Below are 26,782 nucleotides of genomic sequence, written 5' to 3' on the forward strand. Positions count from 1 at the left end.
ATAAACCGGAGGGAAAATATGATACATGCCCAAACAAAAAATATAAACGAGTCTAAATTGAAAACTACGTTCAAACCTATGACTACGTTGGATAAAAACCGCAATTTTTATACGTGTGCATGTCAAACAAATTTCGTTGTAGAAGGGTCTAAAAACAGCACAAACAACATTTTTCAAAAGACCAAAAGAGTGAAAAAGTATATTTAAACAAAACGCATTTGACTAACAGGTCGAACAACTGATGTTCTTTAACCCTGCTGACTGCCATTGGCGATTGCCAAATAAAATTGATCACAAGATGTAACAAAATGGATTCTCATATAAATTTAATACGTCACAGAAGGAAAAATTTTTTGTTAACTTGTGGACAGGATGTTGTGCCACAAACATTCGGTGTCAATATTTCTTTAGTACACCATATCCGGATTTCGACAATAAATGTCTCTTCAGTGATGTTAGGGATCGAAACGGTATTTGGAAGGCCATATAAAAAGTACCCTCATTTTTAGAGAAAGTACCCTCATTTTTAGATTAACTCTTGAATTTTAAGAGTCAATATATAGGATGAACGGATCATATAAACCGGAGGGAAAATATGATACATGCCCAAACAAAAAATATAAACGAGTCTAAATTGAAAACTACGTTCAAACCTATGACTACGTTGGATAAAAACCGCAATTTTTATACGTGTGCATGTCAAACAAATTTCGTTGTAGAAGGGTCTAAAAACAGCACAAACAACATTTTTCAAAAGACCAAAAGAGTGAAAAAGTATATTTAAACAAAACGCATTTGACTAACAGGTCGAACAACTGATGTTCTTTAACCCTGCTGACTGCCATTGGCGATTGCCAAATAAAATTGATCACAAGATGTAACAAAATGGATTCTCATATAAATTTAATACGTCACAGAAGGAAAAAATTTTTGTTAACTTGTGGACAGGATGTTGTGCCACAAACATTCGGTGTCAATATTTCTTCAGTACACCATATCCGGATTTCGACAATAAATGTCTCTTCAGTGATGTTAGGGATCGAAACGGTATTTGGAAGGCCATATAAAAAGTACCCTCATTTTTAGAGAAAGTACCCTCATTTTTAGATTAACTCTTGAATTTTAAGAGTCAATATATAGGATGAACGGATCATATAAACCGGAGGGAAAATATGATACATGCCCAAACAAAAAATATAAACGAGTCTAAATTGAAAACTACGTTCAAACCTATGACTACGTTGGATAAAAACCGCAATTTTTATACGTGTGCATGTCAAACAAATTTCGTTGTAGAAGGGTCTAAAAACAGCACAAACAACATTTTTCAAAAGACCAAAAGAGTGAAAAAGTATATTTAAACAAAACGCATTTGACTAACAGGTCGAACAACTGATGTTCTTTAACCCTGCTGACTGCCATTGGCGATTGCCAAATAAAATTGATCACAAGATGTAACAAAATGGATTCTCATATAAATTTAATACGTCACAGAAGGAAAAAAATTTTGTTAACTTGTGGACAGGATGTTGTGCCACAAACATTCGGTGTCAATATTTCTTTAGTACACCATATCCGGATTTCGACAATAAATGTCTCTTCAGTGATGTTAGGGATCGAAACGGTATTTGGAAGGCCATATAAAAAGTACCCTCATTTTTAGAGAAAGTACCCTCATTTTTAGATTAACTCTTGAATTTTAAGAGTCAATATATAGGACGAACGGATCATATAAACCGGAGGGAAAATATGATACATGCCCAAACAAAAAATATAAACGAGTCTAAATTGAAAACTACGTTCAAACCTATGACTACGTTGGATAAAAACCGCAATTTTTATACGTGTGCATGTCAAACAAATTTCGTTGTAGAAGGGTCTAAAAACAGCACAAACAACATTTTTCAATATATATATATGGAAAGGAACTCCCGGTGATAATGAATAAACAGAAAAAATATGTGTGACTGAATCAAGATTAAAAACCATAAATAAAACGTATCAGAGCTACAGGGGTACTTGGCGTTTCGTCATCAAAAGATCCATCATTGGTGTTTGACTCAAAAACATTAATTAAAAGGCAAGAAAAAGAAAAAAGATTAAAAGCACTAAGAACTCAAAATGCTGAAGGGTTATGTCAAATAAAACTTAGAAGGAAAAAAGTTCAAATTAACCATTAAAAGTTTTGTAAACATTTAATTTAAAAATATAATCAAATCAATGACAATGTTTGTGAACACTTAAGTGCTGACTACTAGGCTGGTGATACCCTCGGGAAGAAACCTTCACCAGCATTTACATCGACCTTTGTTACGTGAACTAAGGACGAGCAATGTTAATATGTTTGATCATATAATCAAGCTTTACTTTAATGTATTAAGATAAGAATATTTACAACAAACATCACACTCAAAAAGAAGCAAACACAAACAAACTGAAAAACGCAAGGTTCTTTAACATCTAGCCAAGAATGATAACAAATTAGAATTGATACTCGGAAGATTAATATGAGAATTCAGCTTACCACGAAAAGAATATATGTTTTTGAGTAATGACCGTTGGATGTTATGAATATGTTTATTGACGGTCTTGTTATCTTCTAAATATTGTTACAGTGTATCGTTGATGAGTTTTCACAATTTAGTTCACCTTTTTGTCAAAGTAATTGACGTTTACTTATTAAATTAAACAGGGAAATGTATTGTTTTTATTTTAAGATTCGAATTGATCTTTATAAAGATTCACAAGTAGATGCCATGTTTCTATTTGATGGAAAAGGTTCAACAAATGTCAGCTGGATTTCAAAGGAAAGACTTCTACAAAGTACATACAAGGACTTGTCAAGGACTGCAAAAATCAATTACTTCTCGATGGCAGGGTACGTAATCTATAGGTTGTGTTTCTGTAAATATTTACAATGAAAATTCCCAAAGGAACCCCTTTTATGTCTCAAACTGTAACACTTTTACTATGCAGTTGCAAAAACAAGCATTTAATTCTTAAATACAAAACTTTTTGTTTTCTTAATTTATAGGTTGTACGGCGTTGATCGCAATTTTTACATAAACAGTGCACATGGTGGTTGTCCAAACAATTTTGGATGATTGCAGATAATAGATTCCCGGCTTAGATCTGGCACATCTGGTGGCTGTACATTTGATCTTTTATATGGACGGGAATATCCATATTTTATGTATGCTACAAGAAACAAAGATGATCATCATGACAAAGAAGGTAACAATTATACAAAAGTAGTGTATTATCAAAATAACGATGAATGTTTGTGTTATATTATAAATGTATAAAACTATTGTCTGAATACAAAAAAGTAAAATCACAAAAATACTGAACTCAGAGGAAAATCAATTAGGAAAGTCCATAATCACATGGCAAAATCAAATAACAAAACGCATCAAAAACGAATGGACAAGAACTGTCATATTCCTGACTTGGTACAGGCATTTTCAAATGTAGAAAATTGTGGATTAAACATAATTACATAAAAACAACGTTTTATAGTGTGTTGTTTTTGCAGAATGCGTTATATCTTCGTCTCTCTTTCAAACTCCTTAATGGTAACATGCAATTTTCACGCCTGACACTGCTAAAACATTGAAATAAAGAAGAATTTTTATAAATGCTAAATGTTAATAAATTTCTATTGAGGAACCTTGCATTTCATAAATATACGGCAATATATGATACTGGAACAGCAGATGTCAATAGAGCATGTGAAGCAGATAACACCCTTAACAGAAGTAAATATAAACAAACAACAGACCACAACAAATACATTAAAAAAAATTAAGTTGGAACAACCAAATCCCATTTAAAAGCAGAGTGATAACCTAAATGTAGAGAGTTTTTGCTGCAAAATCGGCACACTTCATATCACTCATACTTTCATTTTGCAGAATATTACCCGAATTGAAAATAAATAAAAACATGAATTGACGAATTATTGAATTGATGAATGAAAGCAATTACCTATATTCCTTAACCAAACACAGTATTCCATAACCCCGTTCTTCGGTCCATATTAAAAAGGAAATTGTGACACTTGCTTAATATATTGTGTTTATTGTATTTCAGGTGAAAGTGGATTTGCTGACATGATGGTTATATCTGTCAAGAAAATAAAGTGACGAACCAGAAATATGAAAAAAAAATCAAACATGTTCTTTAACTTTGTTAAATACACACATGTTCTTTTTCTCTATAAAACTGTAAAACATAACTCAAAATAGAAGTTTGAAGATGTGCTTACTGATAAGTTTTTTAATTCATCTTTTACAATAAGGAAAATCAAGGCCAGTAACCTTAATTCGTTAAATAGATGAGGTGAACGATTCATTATAATGTCATATATAAACTACTGTCACCCAAGATGAAGGTTAAGCTAGCTATGAAACCAGGTTTTTCCCACCATTTTATTCAGGAATCGTCTGTTCCAAGTCGGGAATGTGGCAGGTGGTATTCACTTGTTCCGTTCATGGGTTGCGTTTGAGTTTGTTCGTTTTTAATGACTTCCCATTTTGGAATATGCCTTGGAGTTCTTTATCTTTTATTATATTTTTATAACTGTCAGTGTTTCTATGATATCAATTCTCTCGATGTACAAACAAAAAATACTTTACCTTTTAAAAAGATTTGTTAACAATGTAACATTTTCCTTTTGTAATTGAAAGATGCGTAGGAAGATTTTAAGAGGGCAATAAAAAAAAAATGCATGTCGAATATAAACAATTATTATCATGCAAATGCAGAAAAATGACGAAATGATAAACATAAGCCTTTCTCACAGAATAAACTCAAACAAACAAGGCTTGACATATTGCACTGTTTATGCACTGTTTCTAAGTGCATGTGTCATATTTGGTATCTAGGTTTCACAAATATCGGATTTGTGAATGTTTCTTGCATAACCTTATGAAATCAACAAGTTCATTAACTATTCGCCTAAACTCTTAAACTTGACGAAATAATTTGAGATGGAATCACAATTTGTCGAGGGTTAAGGACTGAGAAAATCATATCCAATAAAAAAGAGAGCACATTGAAAGATGAAACAGGACATAAGTATTTCATCTATGTCAGAAAGATTCTATAACAGCCGACGAAATCATGCTGAGATTTATCAAATTTTATGTTTATCAGCTTGTTTGTTAAGAAGCAACCCTCTATCATATTAATAATGAAGGGAACAACGAAAATCATCTCTGTTTGGTTGTAATAATCTAGTCCCCAACCGATCATTATGATTAATTTTAAGATGATGATGGTGATAGGTGTTTGCTTAACGTCCAATGGCAAATTAATATTAAGGCCAATACATGATAATTTAATATAGATAATCAACTCTGTTTTGTACTAGATGGACACGCTGTGATGGATTTTTAACGTGCTAGTTTACAAGGTGACAGTCCACAGGAAGGCAGATAACCTTACCCGGACACACAATTTTGATTCCGTATCGAACAATCTTTGTACTTACTTCTAAATGCTTAGCTTAAATGCAAAGCTTCACGGAGAATCAGCAAATACCAATGTAAGAGTCTTTGATTTGACTAGACCGGGTACCACCATAAACCTCATCATAGCGCAAAACGTTTAATCAAAGGATAATGCGTATTCTAGCAAAGCTTTTAAACTCAAATATTTTACTGTGGTTTTGTCTGCATGTATACCTGTATAATAATGGCTAAAGTAATTAACCCTGAATACATAAGATGGAAGTGGAGATTTCGATTCAATCCATGGTTACGAGATATTACTCGAATTAAATTTCAGAGCTGTATTCATTGTAATGGTTTGATCAATATCTAGTAAAAAAAAAATTTGTAACACACAGAAGGAAAATACTCAAAGAAAAGCTAAATTCATAGTCAAACACAGTATACAAACACACAACATAGAGAACTAAAGAGACTTAGAAACACAAACCCTACTGAAAACCGGGAAAGATATTGAATAATTAGTTCTCATATTAAAACAGTGTTTTTAGAAGTAGTGTTTTATGAACATAATACGTAACTATGTTAATTTACGTTTTTTCTATTGAGTTAAGCCTGCCAATTGATCTTTTGACGTGTGTTTTTCTATGTTGGGATGTTATGCTATTGTTTCAGAAAAGGGAGAAGTTTGGTACCATTAAAACGTTTAATCCCGCTCCAAATGTTTGCACCTGTCCTAAGTCAGGAATCTGATGTACAGTAGTGGTGGTTTGATTATGTAATTTATACTTGTTTCTCGTTTATCGTTTTTTTTTATATAGATAAGACCGTTAGTTTTCCCGTTTGAATGGTTTTACACTATTAATTTGGGGGCCCTTTATAACTTGTTGTTCGGTGTGAGCCAAGGCTCCGTGTTGAAGGCCGTACATTGACCTGTAATTATTTACCTTTATAAATTGTTATTTGGATGGAGAGTTGTCTCTCACACCACTTCAAGTCATCCACTAAACAGGATGTATATCTTATATATACGTCAATGTCTGTTAAGTGTTATTTAAGATTTGTTTCAATTGTAAGTGAAGGAGCAAATGTGAAGATATTTTAACTTAAAATGGATGGTAAAAAATTGTTTGGTTATATTGGAATGGTATATATACTACTTACTTATGTTACAGTTGCAACTAATAGTGTCCAGGTTAATCTTATAGATAACAACCAAGCTCCGTTAGTTGCAATGCTTGACACAGCAAGTTTAAACAAAAATATGAAGACCTATATCAACCAAGTTATATTACAAAGTCTTGGAGATTCCGTAAGGGAAACAGTTGAAGCCATAATTAAAGAAGAGTTCGAACAACTCATCTCTAATAGCAGTATGCCAACTCCAGGGACAGCATCTAATCAAACTATTAACTCAGGTAAGATTTGACCTAACTTTACTCATTTAGTTTTTTCTCTTTATATTATGAAAAGAATCCCATTTTGGTCATCAAAATTTAGTGAATCTTTTTTCATCACAACAATATGCCTGTACCAAGTAAGGAATATGACAGTTGTTATCCATTTGCTGGACTTGGTTAATCCTGTATATTAACCGTTTCCCTTTCACACCGGTACAGATTACCGGTGAAGCCAATTTCATGATTTTTTTGGGGGGCTTTTAGACTTGTTCCATCGCCATTTGCTGACGTACATGCGTGGTTAAGGACTCAAATTAATCCTCAGATAACCAGCAATGTCATGAATGTGATTTAATGTGCATCAAACCTCTATTGTTATAAGTTTATAGTCAAGACGACCCTTATTGATGTGTAATTTTTCTGTAAAAATCATTTATTTTAAATTTCTTCGAATTTGAGGAATATTCTCAAAAAGAAGTGCAAAGAAAACTGCTCTCCTCATAGGATTTATGACTTTTTTTAATAACTGTGCAGTGAGTGTTAGAAGAATAGTATTAAACTTATAGTTCTAACATGCACACTAATCAACAATGTATTTTTTAGTGTAGCAGTGCAATCACCTAGTTGAAATGCGCAAAAAATCCAAAGTCATTTCTTAAAAATATTATGGGAAAAGAGACAAAAACCACTAAAATGTTCTGATTTTTGTTTTTTGCAAAGTTAAAGTAGATGGTTTTGTAAGTGTTGTGGTATTATGAAATTGAAAACACGTTTGTTTGAATAAAGGAACATGTATATTTCAATGAAAAAATGACATTTTAAAGAGTGGATACCTCCTAGATTTGCGAAAAAAATCATGCATTTGGCAACAAAAATTTATCATCTGAACACATAATCCCAAAAAAGGAAACAAACTAGATGAGAATATTTCTACAATTTTTTTTTATTTCTTTATTAGCAGAAAACGTAAGTACTTAAATTTCATTAAATTCTTTACAATGCCAGTGGCGCAGAGGTACGCTGATCTATCCCAAGGCGCAAGATTGAATGTTCAAATCTCACTGCCGGGGTTGGAAAAAAAATTTCCTATATTAAATGTAACTTAACTTAACTTCAAATAGATAACATACAAAATGTTTTTAAGTGCCAAATTGCCCGTGCAAAATTGCCCCCCTTTTTTTCATCCCCTTTGCTCCATCGTGCTCTGTCTAGGGTGTGCCAGATCAAGCTAGTATAGGTAATTCAATGAATTTTCCCTTGTAAAAACAACATTTAGGTTGCATATTGATTGCAAACGAATTAGAGAAATAACTACTGAGGGCCCAAGATTTAAATTGGACAAAAATGGCGTCTAAAATGAGTTATTTTGAATGTCACGGATATCTATATTTTAATCCTATAGCACGTTATACGTCTTTTTATACCAATATGATAACATATATGTCTTCCACGGACTCGCACCATTGTGTTTCCACCAAAACCTGACCCTATAAGCGCAGTCAATATGTCTCTTCATGACTTTTTGTCCACGGATTTCGTATTTTTATACTTTTTCTCCAACAGTCACGAGACTTTTGAAAATATACCACGTGACAAAAAAATGACGAATTAACTAAATGTTTTGTAATATTTTACAACTTATCTTTCATTTGAGCCCAACATGGCATGTGTATGACAAATATTTCGAATGCAGTATTCATTTAAACTTTGATAATGTCTTTTCGATAAGTAAAGGTCTAAAATGCCTGAAAGGGAAAGGGTTAAGATTTGCATAAAAATAGTGAAATGGAAATGTGTCGTGTAAAATTACTCTTCATTTTAAATAAATGAAATTCCACTAGAATGTTGCTTCAGATCATTACCTTCTTTTTTATGCCAAAGATAATCTATTAAAATTTTTAAAAGGCTTATAAAGCTACTAGAGCTTGGATAAAGCCGCGGATAAAAAAAAACGAGCAGAGATCGGCGAAGCTTCAATCGAAAAGCATTCTTAATTTCTGGTCTTTCTAATTACTAGTAAACGTTACATTATAAAATTTACAGATTGGATTCCGGTTTTCATTGCCTGTCCAGGAAACAAGCGATCAGTATATAGATCTTGGTTAACTCCTGCTCCGTTCGATGACCCTCTTGAAATATCTCACAAAACCTGTGAAAAAGATCATAAAAGAAGAAGTATTATTGATCGATGGAATTGGGATGATGAAGATCTTATTGAACAGGTAATATGTAAATCCGACGGTAATACTTTTGGTAATGACTAAATATATCGTGGGTACCAATTTTCGTCGATTGAGGAAAACGTAAATTTAGTGGATATTTAATTTCGTGGTTTTGTCGAAGCCTGCATACAAGCCTATGGAAAATTTGTTTTTTAGTTGAACATTTAATTTCGAGATCACCTCAACCCATGGAATCCAAGAAAATTGGTATCCAACGAATAATAATGAAACAACAGTAGTTTGTGTGCATCAAGATTCAAAACTACATCCAAAACACTTCAGATGTTATAAGTTAACTGTGTACGCCAGTCGCAAATTTTGTCATCAAAAGCCTCGCCAGTAACGTTCGAATAAAAAAGGATCTAAATATTTTAACCGTGAATCTTTGACGAGTTTTTACAGCTCAGATCGCCTTTTCACATACCAAGTCACTGTGTCAAAGTCATGGACGATAACTTACTCAAATTAAACAAGTTAATGTATTGTTTCTATTTTAAGGTTCGGGTCGATCTTTATAAAGATTCACAAGTAGATGCTATGTTTTTATTTGATGGAAAAGGTTCAACAAGTGTCAGCTGGTTTTCAAAGGAAAAACTTCTACAAAGTACATACAAGGACTTGTCTCGGACTGCAACGATTAATTACTTCTCAATTGAAGGGTAACTTAATATGTAGTAGAATTAAACAATATGGATATCAGTTGTGTATATTGATATATTGATTTGGTATATTGTAATATAATTGATTATCCCAGTGAAATGAGTCTTAACGATCAAGTGAAATATGTGAAACATATATTAATCTATCTCTAAATATATTTGTTTTTTTTTATACCCGAAGACTAATTGTTTAAACGATACTATTAAATTTGAAAGAAGTAGGTCCGGTAAGGACCGATTTTGGCCTTAAATTTCAGGTCTGACGAAAGATTTTGATTACTTTTTAAACACTTACGTGTCTATTTTACTTGATTCAATTAGTTAATGTGAAATATTTTAACTGATTAGGCATTTAAAACGATCCGATTCAAGCTCATAATTGGAAAAATCTACCAAATATGCCAAAAAAAATCACTTTTTGGATGGTTTTTGTCAAAAATGCAAGTGGCCGTATCCGTTTTCATCCTCAACCTTTATATATGTTATGTATTATCATCAAATACTACTTACATTTCAATATTAAGGATAAACACAAATGCGGCCACTTTCGTTTTACACGGAAACTGTCTAAAATTTTACTAAAATGCTAGAAATGTATGGATTTCAGTAATTTAGCATGACTTAATGGTGCTAGTACCCAATATATGTGCATTGTATTGTATTGTCAAAAACAGCCCATATTTATGTAGTAGAAACATTCTACTGTCTAATAAATAACTAAAAGTTTTGTAAAAGAGGGACGAAAGATACCAAAGGGACAGTCAAACTCATAAATCTAAAACAAACTGACAACGCCATGGCTAAAAATGAAAAAGACAAGCAGACAAACAATAGTACACATGACACAACATAGAAAACCAAAGAATAAACAACACGAACCCCACCAAAAAACTAGGGGTGATCTCAGGTGCTCCGGAAGGGTAAGCAGATCCTGTTCCACATGTGGCACCCGTCGTGTTGATTATGTGATATCAAATCCGGTTAGTAGTCTAATTTGGTAATGCTATATTATGGGGCAAAAAAGGGGTCTTACTGGACTTACTCCTTTGAGGAGACAGATCATTAACTCATAAATGCTTATTCAAATTTTAAAAAAAAATCGAAAACAGTTAAAAACAGTGGTTATATTTTTTATCGTTGTTACATACATTACACAGACCGTCGTTCTTCTTTTTTCAGTTAAAAATTAAGTCTTTTGGCGTTTTCATATTATCACGTCATGTTTTGAAATAAGATAAATGCGCCAAAAGCATTAATGGACTTTTGCGGAATTCTATAATTCTATTTTATTTTATTCTGTAGATTCCTCCTAGCTCTTTTGCATTAGTTCATTTTGCTATGCATCCGAATAGGAATAAAGGTTCTGTAGTCTTTTTCAATTGCAATTTTTTCAAAACAATAAAATCGATATAGCGTTTGCAAATAGGTTCCGACACAAGTGGATTTACGTGGGAGGTATATTGTAACATCAATTATTATGTACATCTCTGAGTCTGCACTTGGTAAAGATATATCGAGAATTTTATAACGTTAATAAAATTGAGAAAGGAAATGGTGAATATGTCAAAGCGACAACCACCCGACCATAGAGCAGACAACAGACGAAGGCAACCAATGGGTCTTCAATGTAGCGAGAATTCCCGCACCCGTAGGTTTCCTTCAGCTGGCCCCTAAAAATATGCATAATAGTACAGTGATAATGGACGTCATACTAAACTCCGAATTATACACAAGAAACTAAAATTTAAAATCATACAAGACTAACAAAGGCCAGAGGCTCCTGACTTGGGACAGGCGCAAAATTGCGGCGAGGTTGTTGTTTGTTTACAAAACACGTCATAATAGATTTGAAAAACAATAATTCTATGATTTTTGTTATTAAGTTTAACTACGAAACTTTAATGAAGAATTTTAGTTATTGTATTTTTTCTTCAATTTCTAGGTCGCACACTGCTGATCGCCATTTTTACATTAACAGTCACTATGGTGGTTGTCCAAACGATTTCGGATGGTTGCAGATAATAGATTCCCGTCTTAGATTTGGCACAACTGGTGGCTGTACGTTTGATCATTTATATGGACGGGAGTATCCATATTTCATGTATGGTACAAGAAACAAAGCTTGTCATTATGATAAGGAAGGTAAAAACAGCAATGTGTGTTTTAAAGCGATCTCTTTCTGGTATATCAAGCTGCATAAAAATTCACTTAAATCTAACGTTCATTATATAGTTGCTACAAAGGACAATCTTAATTTGAAGAACGCGTTATATCACATGTCCATACATCTAATTTAAAAATAATCATTGTTCACGTCTGACTTCAAGTGTCAAAACATTGGAAAATGATTCGAACTCAAGACCTTTAGCATATCCAGCCACGACACATACCACTACACCAGGACGACTGAAGACAAATGAATAGTAGTTTTACATACTTTAATGAAGCAAGATCTTTTTTATAAGTGGGGCGAGTTGTCAGACCTTTATTCCGTGGGGTTCCTTAAACGTTTTTCGTCAATTAGTGAGTTTTCAGACTGATTATAGAATTTGATTTTACACTTTTCCCAAAGTGGGGCGATTCGGTAAACAATAGTGGGGCGATTGTTTAATAAAGTGCCGATATAGTGTTGACCGATTGGCAAGTGGGGCGAGATGACATTGTTTGATATCTACTCATCGTGTTTGGGGGTCATAAAGGATATACATCATATAGTAATACTAGTAAATAAAGTATATTGTAATGGTTCTGTGGCATTCTAAACTAGATTTTATGAATTGTAAATGGTTTTTCGTCTAATCTAAAAAAGCTGAGATGTTAAATAGTTATCCACTCGGACTTGGTGTGTCAGTGTTAGATCACCCTCTGGCCTCCGGCCAGCGGCTGATCTTACACTGACACACTGCGTCCCTATTAATTATGTATAATAAAGAAAAAAGGAGATGCTAATGAAATAGATAAATTCTATTCAAAGTAAACCATACAATATAGGGGGAGGATTGATATCTCATAAACGTATTTAACCCCGGCGCAATTTTCCGCCTGTCTCAAGTCAGGAGCCTCTGGCCTTTGTTAGTTTTGAATGATTTTTAAATTTATTTTTTTGTGTATATTTCGGAGTTTAGTATGACATCCATTATCACTGTACAAGTAAACATATTTTTAAAGGGGCCAGCCGAATGACGCGTACGGGTGCGGGAGTTTCTAGCTACATTTAAGACCCATTGGTGTCTGCTCTATGGTCGGGTTGTCGTCTCTTTGACACATTCCCTATTTCCTTTCTTGATTTTAATATCATAATAAAAAAAAAAGGAAAATTCCTCAATAAAATAAACATAAAACTAGATCGCCCAATTAGTCCCAATCAAAAGCAGAGGGTAAACCCGGACGTTTAAGATAATTGTTTTTAAAAATTAAGGTGCTACTGTTGCAATAGGCAAGTGTGACAATTTAAACTGTTGATAGTCATGTTGGTTTTTTTTATGTTGAGGTTCCAATTGTTAAATAAGTGCAATTCATCTTCGTCATTTCTGAGTAACTTGAAAAGATATCATGTGCTAAAATGGGCAAGTTTATCTCGTCTTAATTATTGCGCACTACTTATGGCAATGGCCTATCAGTTCAAATTTGAGTTTCTATACTTTTATAATATTTAAGGTGGAAACTCTATGTACCAAACTTATAAGGGACTTATCATTATTTATCTGGGAAGGGGGGGGGGCTGGTCAAAATACAGGGGAATCAAGTTTTTTTCTGTGTGTGGAAAAGGGGGGTTCATATTTTTTTATAAATTCAAAGTGGGGGGATCAGTATTTTTTACACATGGAAATAAGTATTTCACATACTCCAAAAGACAACATGTCAAGAAGAACATTGCAACAGCCAAATCGAAATATATTTCTAGTACAATTTATATACAGTTAAGTAAGACATCACAAGACTTTGGTGCTTCATAATCCAAATAATTCAGTTATATTTACATGTATATTTCACTCACTTTGATCACAAAATTAACAAGCATTACTGCCAAGATTTTTTTATTCAGCTTAATATCTGAGAGAAATTGAGAGAAAATAAGTATTACTTAAAGAGAAATCTAGTACAGCGATTTGTGCAAACTTTTGTCCAAAAATACAAAGCATATGCTGCATCATGAAAGAATATGTTGTAGAGTAATACGTTCTCCAACAAATGATTAAATATTCATCTTAGAATTTGTATACAAACAGTTGATTATTGAATACAAAATTATTTTGAGATGATGAACACCACTAAATGTAACTTTTTGTTTTCATTACAAGATCTCTTTGGGTTCATTTATAACACCTCTTTATACTCCCGCAAAACTTGTACCTTTTAATATAATATAATAAGACGAAATATTCTACAACCAAACTCATACATATTCTAGTATTTAGTAGATAGGTTTAATGTCAGTAAACTGCTAGTAGTCTGTTGTTATTTGTTTATTATTGTCATTTTCTTTATTTTCTTTGGTTACATCTTCTGACATCAGACTCGGACTTCTCTTGAACTGCATTTTAATGTGCGTATTGTTATGCGTTTACTTTTCTACATTGGTTAAAGGTATAGGGGGAGGGTTGAGATCTCACAAACATGTGTAACCCCGCCGCATTTTTTCGCCTGTCCCAAGTCAGGAGCCTCTGGCCTTTGTTAGTCTTGTATTATTTTAATTTTAGTTTCTTGTGTACAATTTGGAAATTAGTATGGCGTTCATTATCACTGAACTAGTATATATTTGTTTAGGGGCCAGCTGAAGGACGCCTCCGGGTGCGGGAATTCTCGCTACATTGAAGACCTGTTGGTGACCTTCTGCTGTTGTTTTTTTTATTTAGTCGGGTTGTTGTCTCTTTGTCACATTCCCAATTTCCATTCTCAATTTTATTAGAATTAAAAAAATCATTTATATCAAACTATGTTTTTTAGGTGAATGTGGATTTGCTGACATGATGGTTATATCCGTTAAAAGAATATAGTGATGAAGAAGAGATACGAAAAACGAACATCAACATGTTATCTGACATTGTTTAATACACATAATAAAAGTAAAGATACAATGTTAGGTATTTTATGTTTTATTTTTGATTTAACTAATTACATCAATTACCAAAGTTAAATATTGTACGTTTTCTTAAAAGAGCATGTTTCATATCTATCTATAACAAAGAGTACCCCGGCCATCAATCTTAATTCGTTTCAGTGATCGGTAAACAATTCATTGTTCTGTCATATGCCTGTCAGATTTTCTTTAATATCATTACTTTCCAAATGCAAGCACATCTCTTCATAACTTTCCTAAACAATATACTAGTACCACTTCCTTAATAAAAGATATATAAAAAAAAATGAGAAGATTAAAAAAAGGGGGATATAAAACTGTATGTCTAATATAAACGGACAATGACATTCAACAGGGAACAAGCAGGAAACAAGTAAAATCACAAAAATACGGAAAAATCAAAACGGAAAGTCCTTAATCAAAGGCAAAATCAGAAGTACAAATGAAAATCTGGTTTCAAAACTAGCTAAACCTCTCACTTGTATGACAGCCGCATCCCATTATATTGACAACAATGTGTTAACAAAACAAACAGACACAAAAGGTAAAAATATCATAAATAGGGATACAACAGTAACACGAACAACACCTAAAACTGGTGTTGATCTTAAGTGCTCCGGAAGGGTAAGCATAACCCGTCTCACGTCTAACATCCGTCATGTTGTTCATTTTATTACAAAGCCTGTACAATAGTGTAATTCTATAGTTCACATTCTTGAAAAGTGCACGGGATTAGTTACGGCATAAGGAATATATCAGATGTCACCAGTGAAACAGATACTCAACAACGGCTATAACCCGCGACGTGATGACTTCAACTTCACCAGTTGGAATTTTTGGTTCAAAAATGAAAAAAAGCTCACAATTGGGGAGCTGAAATCACACTTTTGTCGTAAAGTTTTGTTTTCAACCGACCCTCATAGTCAATTTCTAGAAATAAGTCCTAATCAAATAGAAAAATCAAAGGCTCAATCACATCAAACGAATAGATAAGAACTGTCATATTCCTGACTTGGTACAGGCATTTCCTTTTGCAGAAAACGTTGGGTTGAACCTCATTTTATGACTAGATAAACCTCTCACTTGCATGACAATCGAATTCAGATAGGAACAGTAAACCACACAGAAAGCACAAGCTTGATTCACTAAATCCCACCAAAACCAAGGATGATTCCTTCTGCACCAGTGAAAAGAGAGACACATAAATATATATATTCTGATTTCCACAGATAATTGATTCACCGCTTAGATTTTGCACATCTGGTGGCTATACATGTGATCATTTATGCGGACGAGAATATCCCAATATCATGCATGCTGCAAGAAACAAAGCTGGTCAATCTGACAGGGAAGGAAACATCTGTATAATGTGTATTTGTAACAATAACTCACTGATATGACTTAAGGCAGTACTTACATCTTTTAATAATACTATAGTTAAACATTTAACTTTGATAGTTGGGTAGTATCGTCGTGGCAAGATAGTATCAAAATATTACAGAAGAGTATGAATGAGGTTTACATAATAGACCTTTGAAAGGAAAAATGTGCAGAATAGAAAGCAAAAATAGTACAGATTAATTGGTGTAAAATTTGAAAGTTGTAGAGCAGTGCGCAATATATATATATATATTTTTAAACAATGGCTTCAAACAGATTAAAGAATAAAGAAATGAAGTTATCCATCCTATTTATTCGACACTCTTGCATACTATTTAGAGCATTAGCAAATGTAAAATTTAAATATTTAATGGAATTACTTATAAACAATAGATATGAAAAACATTCAAGAAGTGGATTTGGATATTACTCATCATCGGTATAATCTTGCATTGGAGTATATTCGGTTTATTTTAGATAATGTCATTTGTTCTTTCGATACCCCCACCTCCAAATGAAAATAAAATAGTAAACAAGTTGTTTTGGTTTTGTTTTCAAGCGACCCAGTCAACAGACTAACAGTGGGCCAACGTTGGCAAATTGTCGGTCCGTTGGTCGCAAGTTTGTGTTGGCTGGACAACAGTGGCCCAACGTTGGCAAATTGTCGGTACGTTGGTCGTACATTGATGATGGCTGCACAACATTTGCCCAACGTTGGTATGTTGTTGTAAATTCATAATATTATCTCATGCTGGTTATAAATAATCGGGCAAATGTTGGCATTATGTTAGGAGCGATATAGGGCTGATATGAAATTTTGTTAATAAAAATTGATTATAAAATATTTTACACTTTATTTCGCTTGGGAGGCGGATAATTTCGATTGCTGCAGGCTTTATGAAAAGCTTATGTTATACCGTTATATATAAATGTTTATCAACTGAAATTACATTTACAATTCTATGTTGGGCCAATGCTTGGCCAACGTTGATCATATATTATAATCTTTATATAAGCCAGGTAAAATGTATACTGGAATATCACTCATGTCATTACTGTAATAAAAAAAGTATACCGTAAACATAAATTGCCTGGCTAAAAGTTTAATTTTTTTGCAATGATTATTTATAATAACTTTATTCATTAAACTTTGTGAAACATAATAATTTAGCAATTATATGCAGAGTGATATTTGATACAGCCAGTCTGTTAATCAAGCACATTCTGATAAGGTTGACCATATGTTCGAAAAATTTCAAAGATAGTTGCTATGGTTATTAAGTTTATAAGAAATCTGAATGTAATGGGATGGTCACTTTTGTGGTTATTTCCTGTTGTGTATGTGTAACAAAGCAGTAAAACGAATGAAACAATAGAGAAAAGCATATCATCTGAGGTTGAAAGAGAAAGAAAGTAACATGTAAGTAAATTGTAACTTTAAAACAAATCTGATATATATTTACGATTAAGAATGACAAACACAATATGAATTTTGTAAATTATCTGAGGGATGTTGTTAAAAATTAAAACATATACATGTTACATGTATTAATTTATATCATTTTATAATGTTTACGATTCGCGCGAATTATTTGCTAGATTTTAAACCAACCATCATAGTTGCCATGCATGGTTAAAAATAGAACAGAAGGGCAAATTCAGGTTATGTTTATTGTCTTAAAAATGGTAGAGAAATTTTGAAAATTGCAGTAATATTTAGGAGACATTTCACTTCAAGACTGATTTTAACCATTTGTTTTGGTTTTTTTATTGCATTTTCCTTTTAAGGAGGCTCGAGGGTACAAATACATCAGTAACCATTGAAACATTTTTTTTTCATTTCAAATTTTATTTATTACACTTTTAGTGTTACTTTATGATATTGTACAAAAATCAACCAAAAAAAAACAATTTGTTTTGGCCCAAGATGACTTTTAAAATGTTTATATCATTGAAAATGCTCCAAATTATCTCCCCTTGGTGAAAAAATGTCATTTAAAAAAAAAAAACTGAAATAACTTTTAACTCATCGGTGACCTTTATTTTTTATTATTGTTTTCAAATGAACTGTACTTATACTAAACTATTGAAAAATTTAAGCGATTTCTGTTATTTCTTTCTTTTTTTCTTTTGATTTTACCTTTTTTTCTCCTATTAGTTCAACAGAAAAAAAGTACCTTAACAGAAATACATGCTTCTTTCAAATGCAGATTATGAGCTTAAATAAACGGGAACCCCATATTTTTATTTAAATTTTCTTTTAAGATTAGGATAAAGTTTATTTATAGAAAAGAATAGCGAAATCCTATATTTAAAAAAAAAATTGATTCAGACCTGCGAGCCCCCTTTATATTATAATAAAAGCTATAATAGAAGAGAAGCGAAAGGTACCAAAGAAAAATTTAAAAGACCAACAGACAACCAATATTGCATAAAACATGTAACACTAAAGCTGACCCTATTAAAAAAAGGAGGTGATCTAGAAGGGTAGGCAGATCCTGCTCCACATATGACACCTGTATAGATGTAATGAAAATTTAAATATGAAAAATGGTCTAGTTTCTGGTGTCAAAATTTATGAAACTTGAAACTGTATTAAATGTTTCTCTTTGTTTGGGACAGAATTAGGTATGTGTTTATGTGAATCACTAACTTATGCAAGACAGGTCCTACACCTGACAACCTCACATTTTTGTCGAGCCTTCGACTTTAGTCCAAAATGCAAGACTAAGCGATCCTACTTTCAAGCGGCGGCGTCCACAAAAATTCACTCTGTGGTTTAAGAAAGTTATTAAATTTGCATTCTTAAACTATACTGGATTTCTACCAAACTTGGACAGAAGCTTGTTTATGATCATAAGATAGTATCCATAAAGAAATTTAGTAAAATTAAAATTCTATTTTTTCTGTATTTTATTTATAAATGGTTTGCAAAAATAAAATTCCATTTATTCTGTTTTTTACCTATAAATGGACTTAGTTTTTCTGCGGGGAAACATTACATTCACTCTGTGGTTAAAGTTTTTGAAATTTTAATAACTTTCTTTAACTATCCTGGGTTTGTACCAGTGTATCTGTATTTTACTTATAAATGGACTTAGTTTTTCTTCCAGTTAACATTACATACAGTCTGCAGTTACAGTTTTTATACGACCGCAAAATTTGAAAAATTTTTCGTCGTATATTGCTATCATACTGGCGTCGTCGTCGTCGTCGTCCGAATACTTTTAGTTTTCGTACTCTAACTTTAGTAAAAGTGAATAGAAATCTATGAAATTTTAACACAAGGTTTATGACCACAAAAGGAAGGTTGGTATTGATTTTGAGAGTTTTGGTCCCAACATTTTAGGAATTAGGGGCCAAAAAGGGCCCAAATAAGCATTTTCTTGGTTTTCGCACTATAACTTTAGTTTAAGCTAATAGAAATCTATGAAATTTTGACACAAGGTTTATGACTACAAAAGAAAGGTTGGGATTGATTTTGGGAGTTTTGGTTTCAACAGTTTAGGAATTAGGGGCCAAAAAAGGGCCCAAATAAGCATTTTTCTTGGTTTTTGCACCATAACGTTAGTATAAGTAAATAGAAATCTATGAAATTTAAACACAAGGTTTATGACCATAAAAGGAAGGTTGGTATTGATTATGGGAGATTTGGTCCCAACAGTTTAGAAATAAGGGGCCCAAAGGGTCCAAAATTAAACTTTGTTTGATTTCATCAAAATTGAATAATTGGGGTTCTTTGATATGCTGAATCTAACTGTGTATGTAAATTCTTAACTTTTGGTCCTGTTTTCAAATTGGTTTACATTTAGGTCCAAAGGGTCCAAAATTAAACTTAGTTTGATTTTGACAAAAAATGAATCGGTTGGGTTCTTTGATATGCTGAATCTAAAAATGTACTTAGATTCTTGATTATTGGCCCCGTTTTCAAGTTGGTCCAAATCGGGGTCCAAAATTAAACTTTGTTTGATTTCATCAAAAATTGAATATATGGGATTCTTTGATATGCCAAATCTAACTGTGTATGTAGATTCTTCATTTTTGGTCCTGTTTTCAAATTGGTCTACATTAAAGTCCAAAGGGTCCAAAATTAAACTTAGTTTGATTTTAACAAAAATTGAAATCTTGGGGTTCTTTGATATGCTGAATCCAAACATGTACTTAGATTTTTGATAATGGGCCCAGTTTTCCAGTTGGTCCAAATCAGGATCTAAAATTATTATATTAAGTATTGTGCAATAGCAAGTCTTTTCAATTGCACAGTATTGCGCAATGGCAAGAAATATCTAATTGCACAATATTGTGAAATAGCAATTTTTTTTTTTAATTAGAGTTATCTTTCTTTGTCCAGAATAGTAAGCAAGAAATATCTTATTGCAAGATTTTTTTTTAATTGGAGTTATCTTTCTTTGTCCAGAATCAACTTAAATCTTTGTTATATACAATATACAATGTATATTCACTTTTTACTACCAACTGATAAATTTAAATAATCTTTACCATTCAGTGATAACAAGCAGTTTTTTTTACATCTTAATATTTTATGATGTATTTAAATGAGTAGTTATTGTTTCAAACTCCATAAGAATATTTTAATTGAGATTAGTTTTGGAATAAGGGAAAGGGGGATGTGATTAAAAAATTGGGTTCAATTTTTCTCATTTGAAATTTCATAAATAAAAAGAAAATTTCTTCAAACATTTTTTTGAGAGGATTAATATTCAACAGCATAGTGAATTGCTCTAAGAGAAAACAAAAATTTTAAGTTCATTAGAACACATTCATTCTGTGTCAGAAACCTATGCTGTGTCAACTATTTAATCACAATCCAAATTTAGAGCTGAATCCAGCTTGAATGTTGTGTCCATACTTGCCCCAACCGTTCAGGGTTCAACCTCTGCGGTCGTATAAAGCTACGCCCTGCGGAGCATCTGGTTAAAACATTTATTCGATTCATAAACTATCCTGAAATTTTTACCAAACTTGGACAATAGCTTCTTACAATCAAAAGATAGTATCAAGAGGAATATTTTTTTTCCTCATTTTTGTTGAGCCTGGGAGTTACAGCAAAAGTAGGCGAGACACTGGGTTCCGCGGAACCCTTACACATTTTTTTAGTTTCTTTGTTCATTTCATAAGTATAAGGACACCATGAAACTAAATATCAAACAAAGTAAAAAATATCTTGTCATCTGGTCACCGCGATATAGCCTTTCTGTGCTAATATGGCGTAAAGCAACAAACAATCAAGCTTGTCATCCGGTGGGTTTTTGGTGCATCACATATAATATCTGTTATCCCTTTTAAAAGCAAGTTTCTAACCTTGACAATATTCTTCTTCACAAAATAAATTAAAAACTACAGCAATCAAAAAATATTTTTGAAATTTTACAGATTTTTAAATTCCTACTTTGACAAATATATTCTAAGTCTTGTACGAGACAACACTATTTTTAACATTTGACCTTTGTTTTTAATTTTGTTGAAGCATAACATTTTAATTATCACATATATCCTGAAATTGTAATACAATGATATCATACATATTAAAGTTTTATTTTGATATGAAAGTATAATGCATAATACAACCACCCACATATTTTTTTTCTTAAATACATAATTTTTTTTAATAACCTTCCCTGGAGGGGGCATAATATTTTCTGGAACAGCCTTTATATGTTTTCTTGGGGGACGGGACATAGTATTTTCTAGAGCAGCCCTTTATGTTTTTATATAAAAAAAAATCTATTTCAAGTTGATATTAAAACACAAAAAACCCTGTGATAGAATCTATATTACTCCAATCCAGGTTTTACCCTTGTTCTATGTGTATGGTACAGACAAACGTATCAAAAAGAAAAGATGTGGTGTAAAGTTTGCCAATGAGACAATTCTCCACCAGAGACCTAATGATGTAGATGTTAATGATAAACCACACATTGAAATGTCTACCTGTTTATTCTGGATAGACATGAAATTTCATTATTGGAACGAAAACAAATGTTAAGTTAAGTATGACGTCCATTATCACTGAACTAGTAAATATTTTTGTTTAAGAAACAGCTATTAAGAGCACGCTTCAGGTTGTGGGATTTTCTTGTTGTATTGAAGATCCATTGGTGGCCTTTGGCTGCTTTCTGCTCTTTGGTCAGGTTGTTGTTTCTTTAAAAAAATCCCCATTTTCAATTTTACATTTTACTATCTGTAGGTAACATTATTTTTGTATACTCTTCATAGATAAGTTTTTGCAAATTTAACTTTCTATTGCAGATGGATTCTATAGTCAGAGGGGAGATGTGAAAAAATCTTTATTAAAGTCAAGTTACATTAAATGGGCTATGTCACAGATTTCAGTCAAATTTTGCATGTATAGAACTCTGGCTCTAGTGGAAACCGAAAAAGTTATGCATTTATCTCATTTATCATTTGAAATATTTACTGATTGAAATCTTTCAATATGAGTGAACATTTGTATAGAAAGCCCTTAAAATCGGCAAAAATCATCCAAAATCTGTCTTAAAATTCATCAAATCTCTAATTCTTCTCCATAGATTTTTTTTTTAAAACTATATGACGTTGATACATAAATTTCAGTTTTGATGTTGCAAAACAAATATAAATAAGGTCACGGAACAAAAAACAAATATCGGTATGTAACACATAAACAAATGACAGCCACTGAATTACAGGCACCTGACTTGGGACAGGCAACTACAAAGAGAATGTGAAGGGGTTAAACATGTTAGCAGAATTCAAACCCTCCCCTAATCTGGGACAGTGGTATAATAGTCCATTTACTGTTCCTTGACCTTAAATTAGATTGATAATTCAAATTGAAAACTCAATTTTAGCACTGACCTTAAAATAGATTGATAATTCAAATTGAAAAACTCAATTTTAGCACTTAACAGGTTGTTTTGCATTTTATTTATTAAAAATGTTATAATAGCCATGAAACAATGATTTTATTTTCAGGTCATTTAAGAAGAAAATTGATAGAGGAAAGATACAGATATGCAAGAATTTAATATTTGAAATGCACTTAATATTTCTTTTGTATATGACCATTAAATTTTGGCAGTCATTGTTATCTCTGCTATACAAACAAATATATCTTGTAAAATTTATTCATAAGAGGAAGCTTTAATAACAAATATCTAACCACATTAGATATTGTTTATGCCCCAACTACAATAGTAGAGGGGCATTATGTTTTCTGGTCTATGTGTCCATTCGTCCGCCCCTTTGTCCGTCTGTCCCTCTCCAGGTTAAAGTTTTTGGTCAAGGTATTTTTTGATAAAGTTGAAGTGAAATCAACTTAGAACACATATTCCCTATGATATTATCTTTCTAACTTTAATGCCAAATTAGATTTTTGATCCCATTTCACTGTCCACTGAACATAAAATAATAGTGTGAGTGGGGCATCCTTGTACTTAATGGACACATTCATGTTTGCCAATTTTTTAATTAGTCTAAAACAAATCTATTTTTTTTTATTCTGTGGGATTCAAAAGATTTTGTTATTTGTGATAATTATTTATTTTGAAGTCTGAGAACATTTCATACAAATTTCAAATTCTAAATAAGACATCTATACAGCACATACTCCATCATAAATTGTGTTAATGATAATGTTGACTATATATCATTTTTATTAAAGAAAAAAAATAATGTATCGCTTATTATGTGCATTCCTATGACTATCCATACTCTTGACTTACTTAATATTCATGTGTTTACATTAATTACATATATTTAAGTAAAACATTTCAATGTATGTCTTCGTAACAATATCACACGTATGAAATGTTTTTTTGTTTTTTTTTTAGCTGTATATTCTCTGTGAGGGTTATTCCATTAAAATGTATCAGGGAGGGAAGTTAAATTATTGAACTTGGGTCATGGGTCTTAATTATACCCCTGCTTTCCGTTTAAAAAAAAGGGGGTATACTGTTTTACCTCTGTCTGTCAGTCCGTCAGTCCGTCCGTCCTTCTGTCCCATGAATATTTTTCGTCGCATTTTTCTCAGGAACTACAATACAAGGATTTCTGAAATTTAATTTCAGGGTTTATATAAGTCAGCTATACCGTGTGATGCGTTTTCAGATTGATCACTTGACAATTTCCTGTTTACCGAACACTTGTATGATTTGACACATGATAGCCAAGTTGAAAATTTTCGTCACATTTTTCTCAGGAACTACAATACAAGGATTTCTGAAATTTAATTTCAGGGTTTATATAAGTCAGCTATACCGTGTGATGCGTTTTCAGATTGATCACTTGACAATTTCCTGTTTACCGAACACTTGTATGATTTGACACATGATAGCCAAGTTGAAAATTTTCGTCACATTTTTCTCAGGAACTACAATACAAGGATTTCTGAAATTTGGTTTCAGTGTTTATCTAAGTCAGCTATACCGTGTGATGCGTTTTCATATTGATCACTTGACAACTTCCTGTTTACCAAACACTTGTATGATTTAACACATGATAGCCAAGTTGAAAATTTTCTTCAAATTTTTCTCAAGAATTACAATACAAGGATTTCTGAAATTTGGTTTCAGGATTTATATAAGTCAGCTATACCGTGTGATGCGTTTTCAGATTCATCACTCGACAACTTCCTGTTTACCAAACACTTGCATATTTTAACACTATTAATATTATCCACTTGTGACGGGGATATCATCAGTGAGCAGTAGCTCGCATTTTCACTAGTTCAGTTTGCATCTTTTATCATAATGTAGAATTATCTAAAATATTGTTCTTAATTGTAGGGATATTTTGATAGTCCCTACCTACTCTCAGTTCAATGGAAAAGCCCTCACAAACTTTCTTTGCTTTTTATCATAGATGCAATAAGAACATTAACTGAATGATTTATTATTTGTAATGTTTGTGACTCATGTTGTTTGAAATGACATTGAATGAAATAAAGTTTGTACCAAAAAATATTATTACTACTTTGAACCCAGAATTATATGCAAGTTATTAGGCTCTTAGTTAGACAGTCAAAGGGGACTATAGGTTTGCACACTTTTTGTCTGTGTATCATATTAAGTTGGTGTATTAAATGATTACAAATCAGTCTGATAGCTACATGAACTTGACCACATATTTTTTTCTGGGACGTTGTAAGCAGCAAGTCAACAGTATTTGATGTATGGATGTATGGAATGATTATTCCATTACAGACAGGCTGTACATTATGGTTTACCTGACATTGACCTCTTTTTTTATGGTTTTATTGGTCAATGATTAATTTTCATACTAGCCAGCAATTCAGTTTCTCAGATGTTATCAACTTTCAGATCTGGTGTGTGGAACTATTGTTTGTTGTAAATGACCTTGATCAAACAGAGATCGTGGATTTAAGCAAGTATTGATAATCTGACCTCCAAAAATGAACAATGGTTACAAAGAAACAACTCGCCAACAAATCATGCATTTAAGCAATTATGGGTAATCTGACCTTCAACAATAAACAATTGTTACAATAAGACAACCGTCCAACAGTGATCATGAATTTAAGCAACTATTGGTAATCTGACCTTCAACAATAAACAATCGTTACAATAAGAAAACTCTCCAACAGAGATCATGAATTTAAGAAATTAAGGGTAATCTGACCTTCAACAATGAACAATCGTTACATAAGACAACTCTCCAACAGTGATCATGGATTTTATCGTTAAGGGTAATTTGACCTTTAACAATAAACAAATCGTTACCATAAGACAACTCTCAAACAGTTATCATTGATTTACGCAATTATGGGTAATCTGACCTTCAACAATGACAATCTTTACAATAAGACAACTCTCCAACAGTGATCATGGATTTAAGCAATTATGGGTAATCTGACCTTCAACAATAAACAATCGTTACAATAAGACAACTCTCCAATAGTGATCATGGATTTAAGAAATTAAGGGTAATCTGACCTTCAACAATAAACAATCATTACAATAAGACAACTCTCCAACAGTGATCATGGATTTAAGAAATTAAGGGTAATCTGACCTTCAACAATAAACAATCGTTACAATAAGACAACTCTCCAATAGTGATCATGGATTTAAGCAATAATGGGTAATCTGACCTTCAGCAATGAACAATCGTTTTTACAATAAGACAACCCATTGAATAACTCTGTTTAATTGTTGTATGCATGTTATATAAGGTATATATCCACCAAATAATTATGTTTCATTGGTGTATGCTATATACAAATCGACTAACGTTGTCTCATTGGTGTACGAACAATGTAGAAGTTTTAGACCCATCGAATAACTGTCTCATTGGTGTTTTACCGTTGTATAGGATTTAAACCCATGGACTAGCTTTGTCTCATTGGTGAATAAACATAAATAGGGTAAATATCCATCGAATTACTCTGTCTCATTGATGTATGACAGTTGTTTAAGGTATATATCAACCGGCTCATTATGTTTCATTGGTGTATGAACATTGTATAGGGTATATACCCATCGGATAACTTTGTCTTATTGGTGAATGAACGTTTTATAGGGTCCATAACCATCGAAAAGTGAATGAACGTTATATAGGGTCCATACTC

At 32.3% G+C, this 26,782-nt stretch overlaps 1 protein-coding gene across 1 annotated transcript in view; it reads left to right on the top strand.

Annotated features, from left to right (window-relative positions):
• Positions 1–6,468: 6,468 nt before the first annotated feature.
• Positions 6,469–26,782, top strand: part of LOC134687544 (uncharacterized) — a 41,655-nt gene continuing 21,341 nt past the window's right edge. The window contains exons 1-5 of the mRNA XM_063547922.1: positions 6,469–6,871; positions 8,897–9,075; positions 9,574–9,734; positions 11,677–11,876; positions 14,682–14,707. Coding sequence (XP_063403992.1) covers positions 6,565–6,871; positions 8,897–9,075; positions 9,574–9,734; positions 11,677–11,876; positions 14,682–14,707 — 873 coding nt within the window. The 5' untranslated portion in view covers positions 6,469–6,564. The remainder of the gene's footprint in view (positions 6,872–8,896; positions 9,076–9,573; positions 9,735–11,676; positions 11,877–14,681; positions 14,708–26,782) is intronic.

The sequence above is a fragment of the Mytilus trossulus genome, chromosome 10 (assembly GCF_036588685.1).
Source record: "Mytilus trossulus isolate FHL-02 chromosome 10, PNRI_Mtr1.1.1.hap1, whole genome shotgun sequence".
In the NCBI taxonomy this organism is placed as follows: domain Eukaryota; kingdom Metazoa; phylum Mollusca; class Bivalvia; order Mytilida; family Mytilidae; genus Mytilus; species Mytilus trossulus.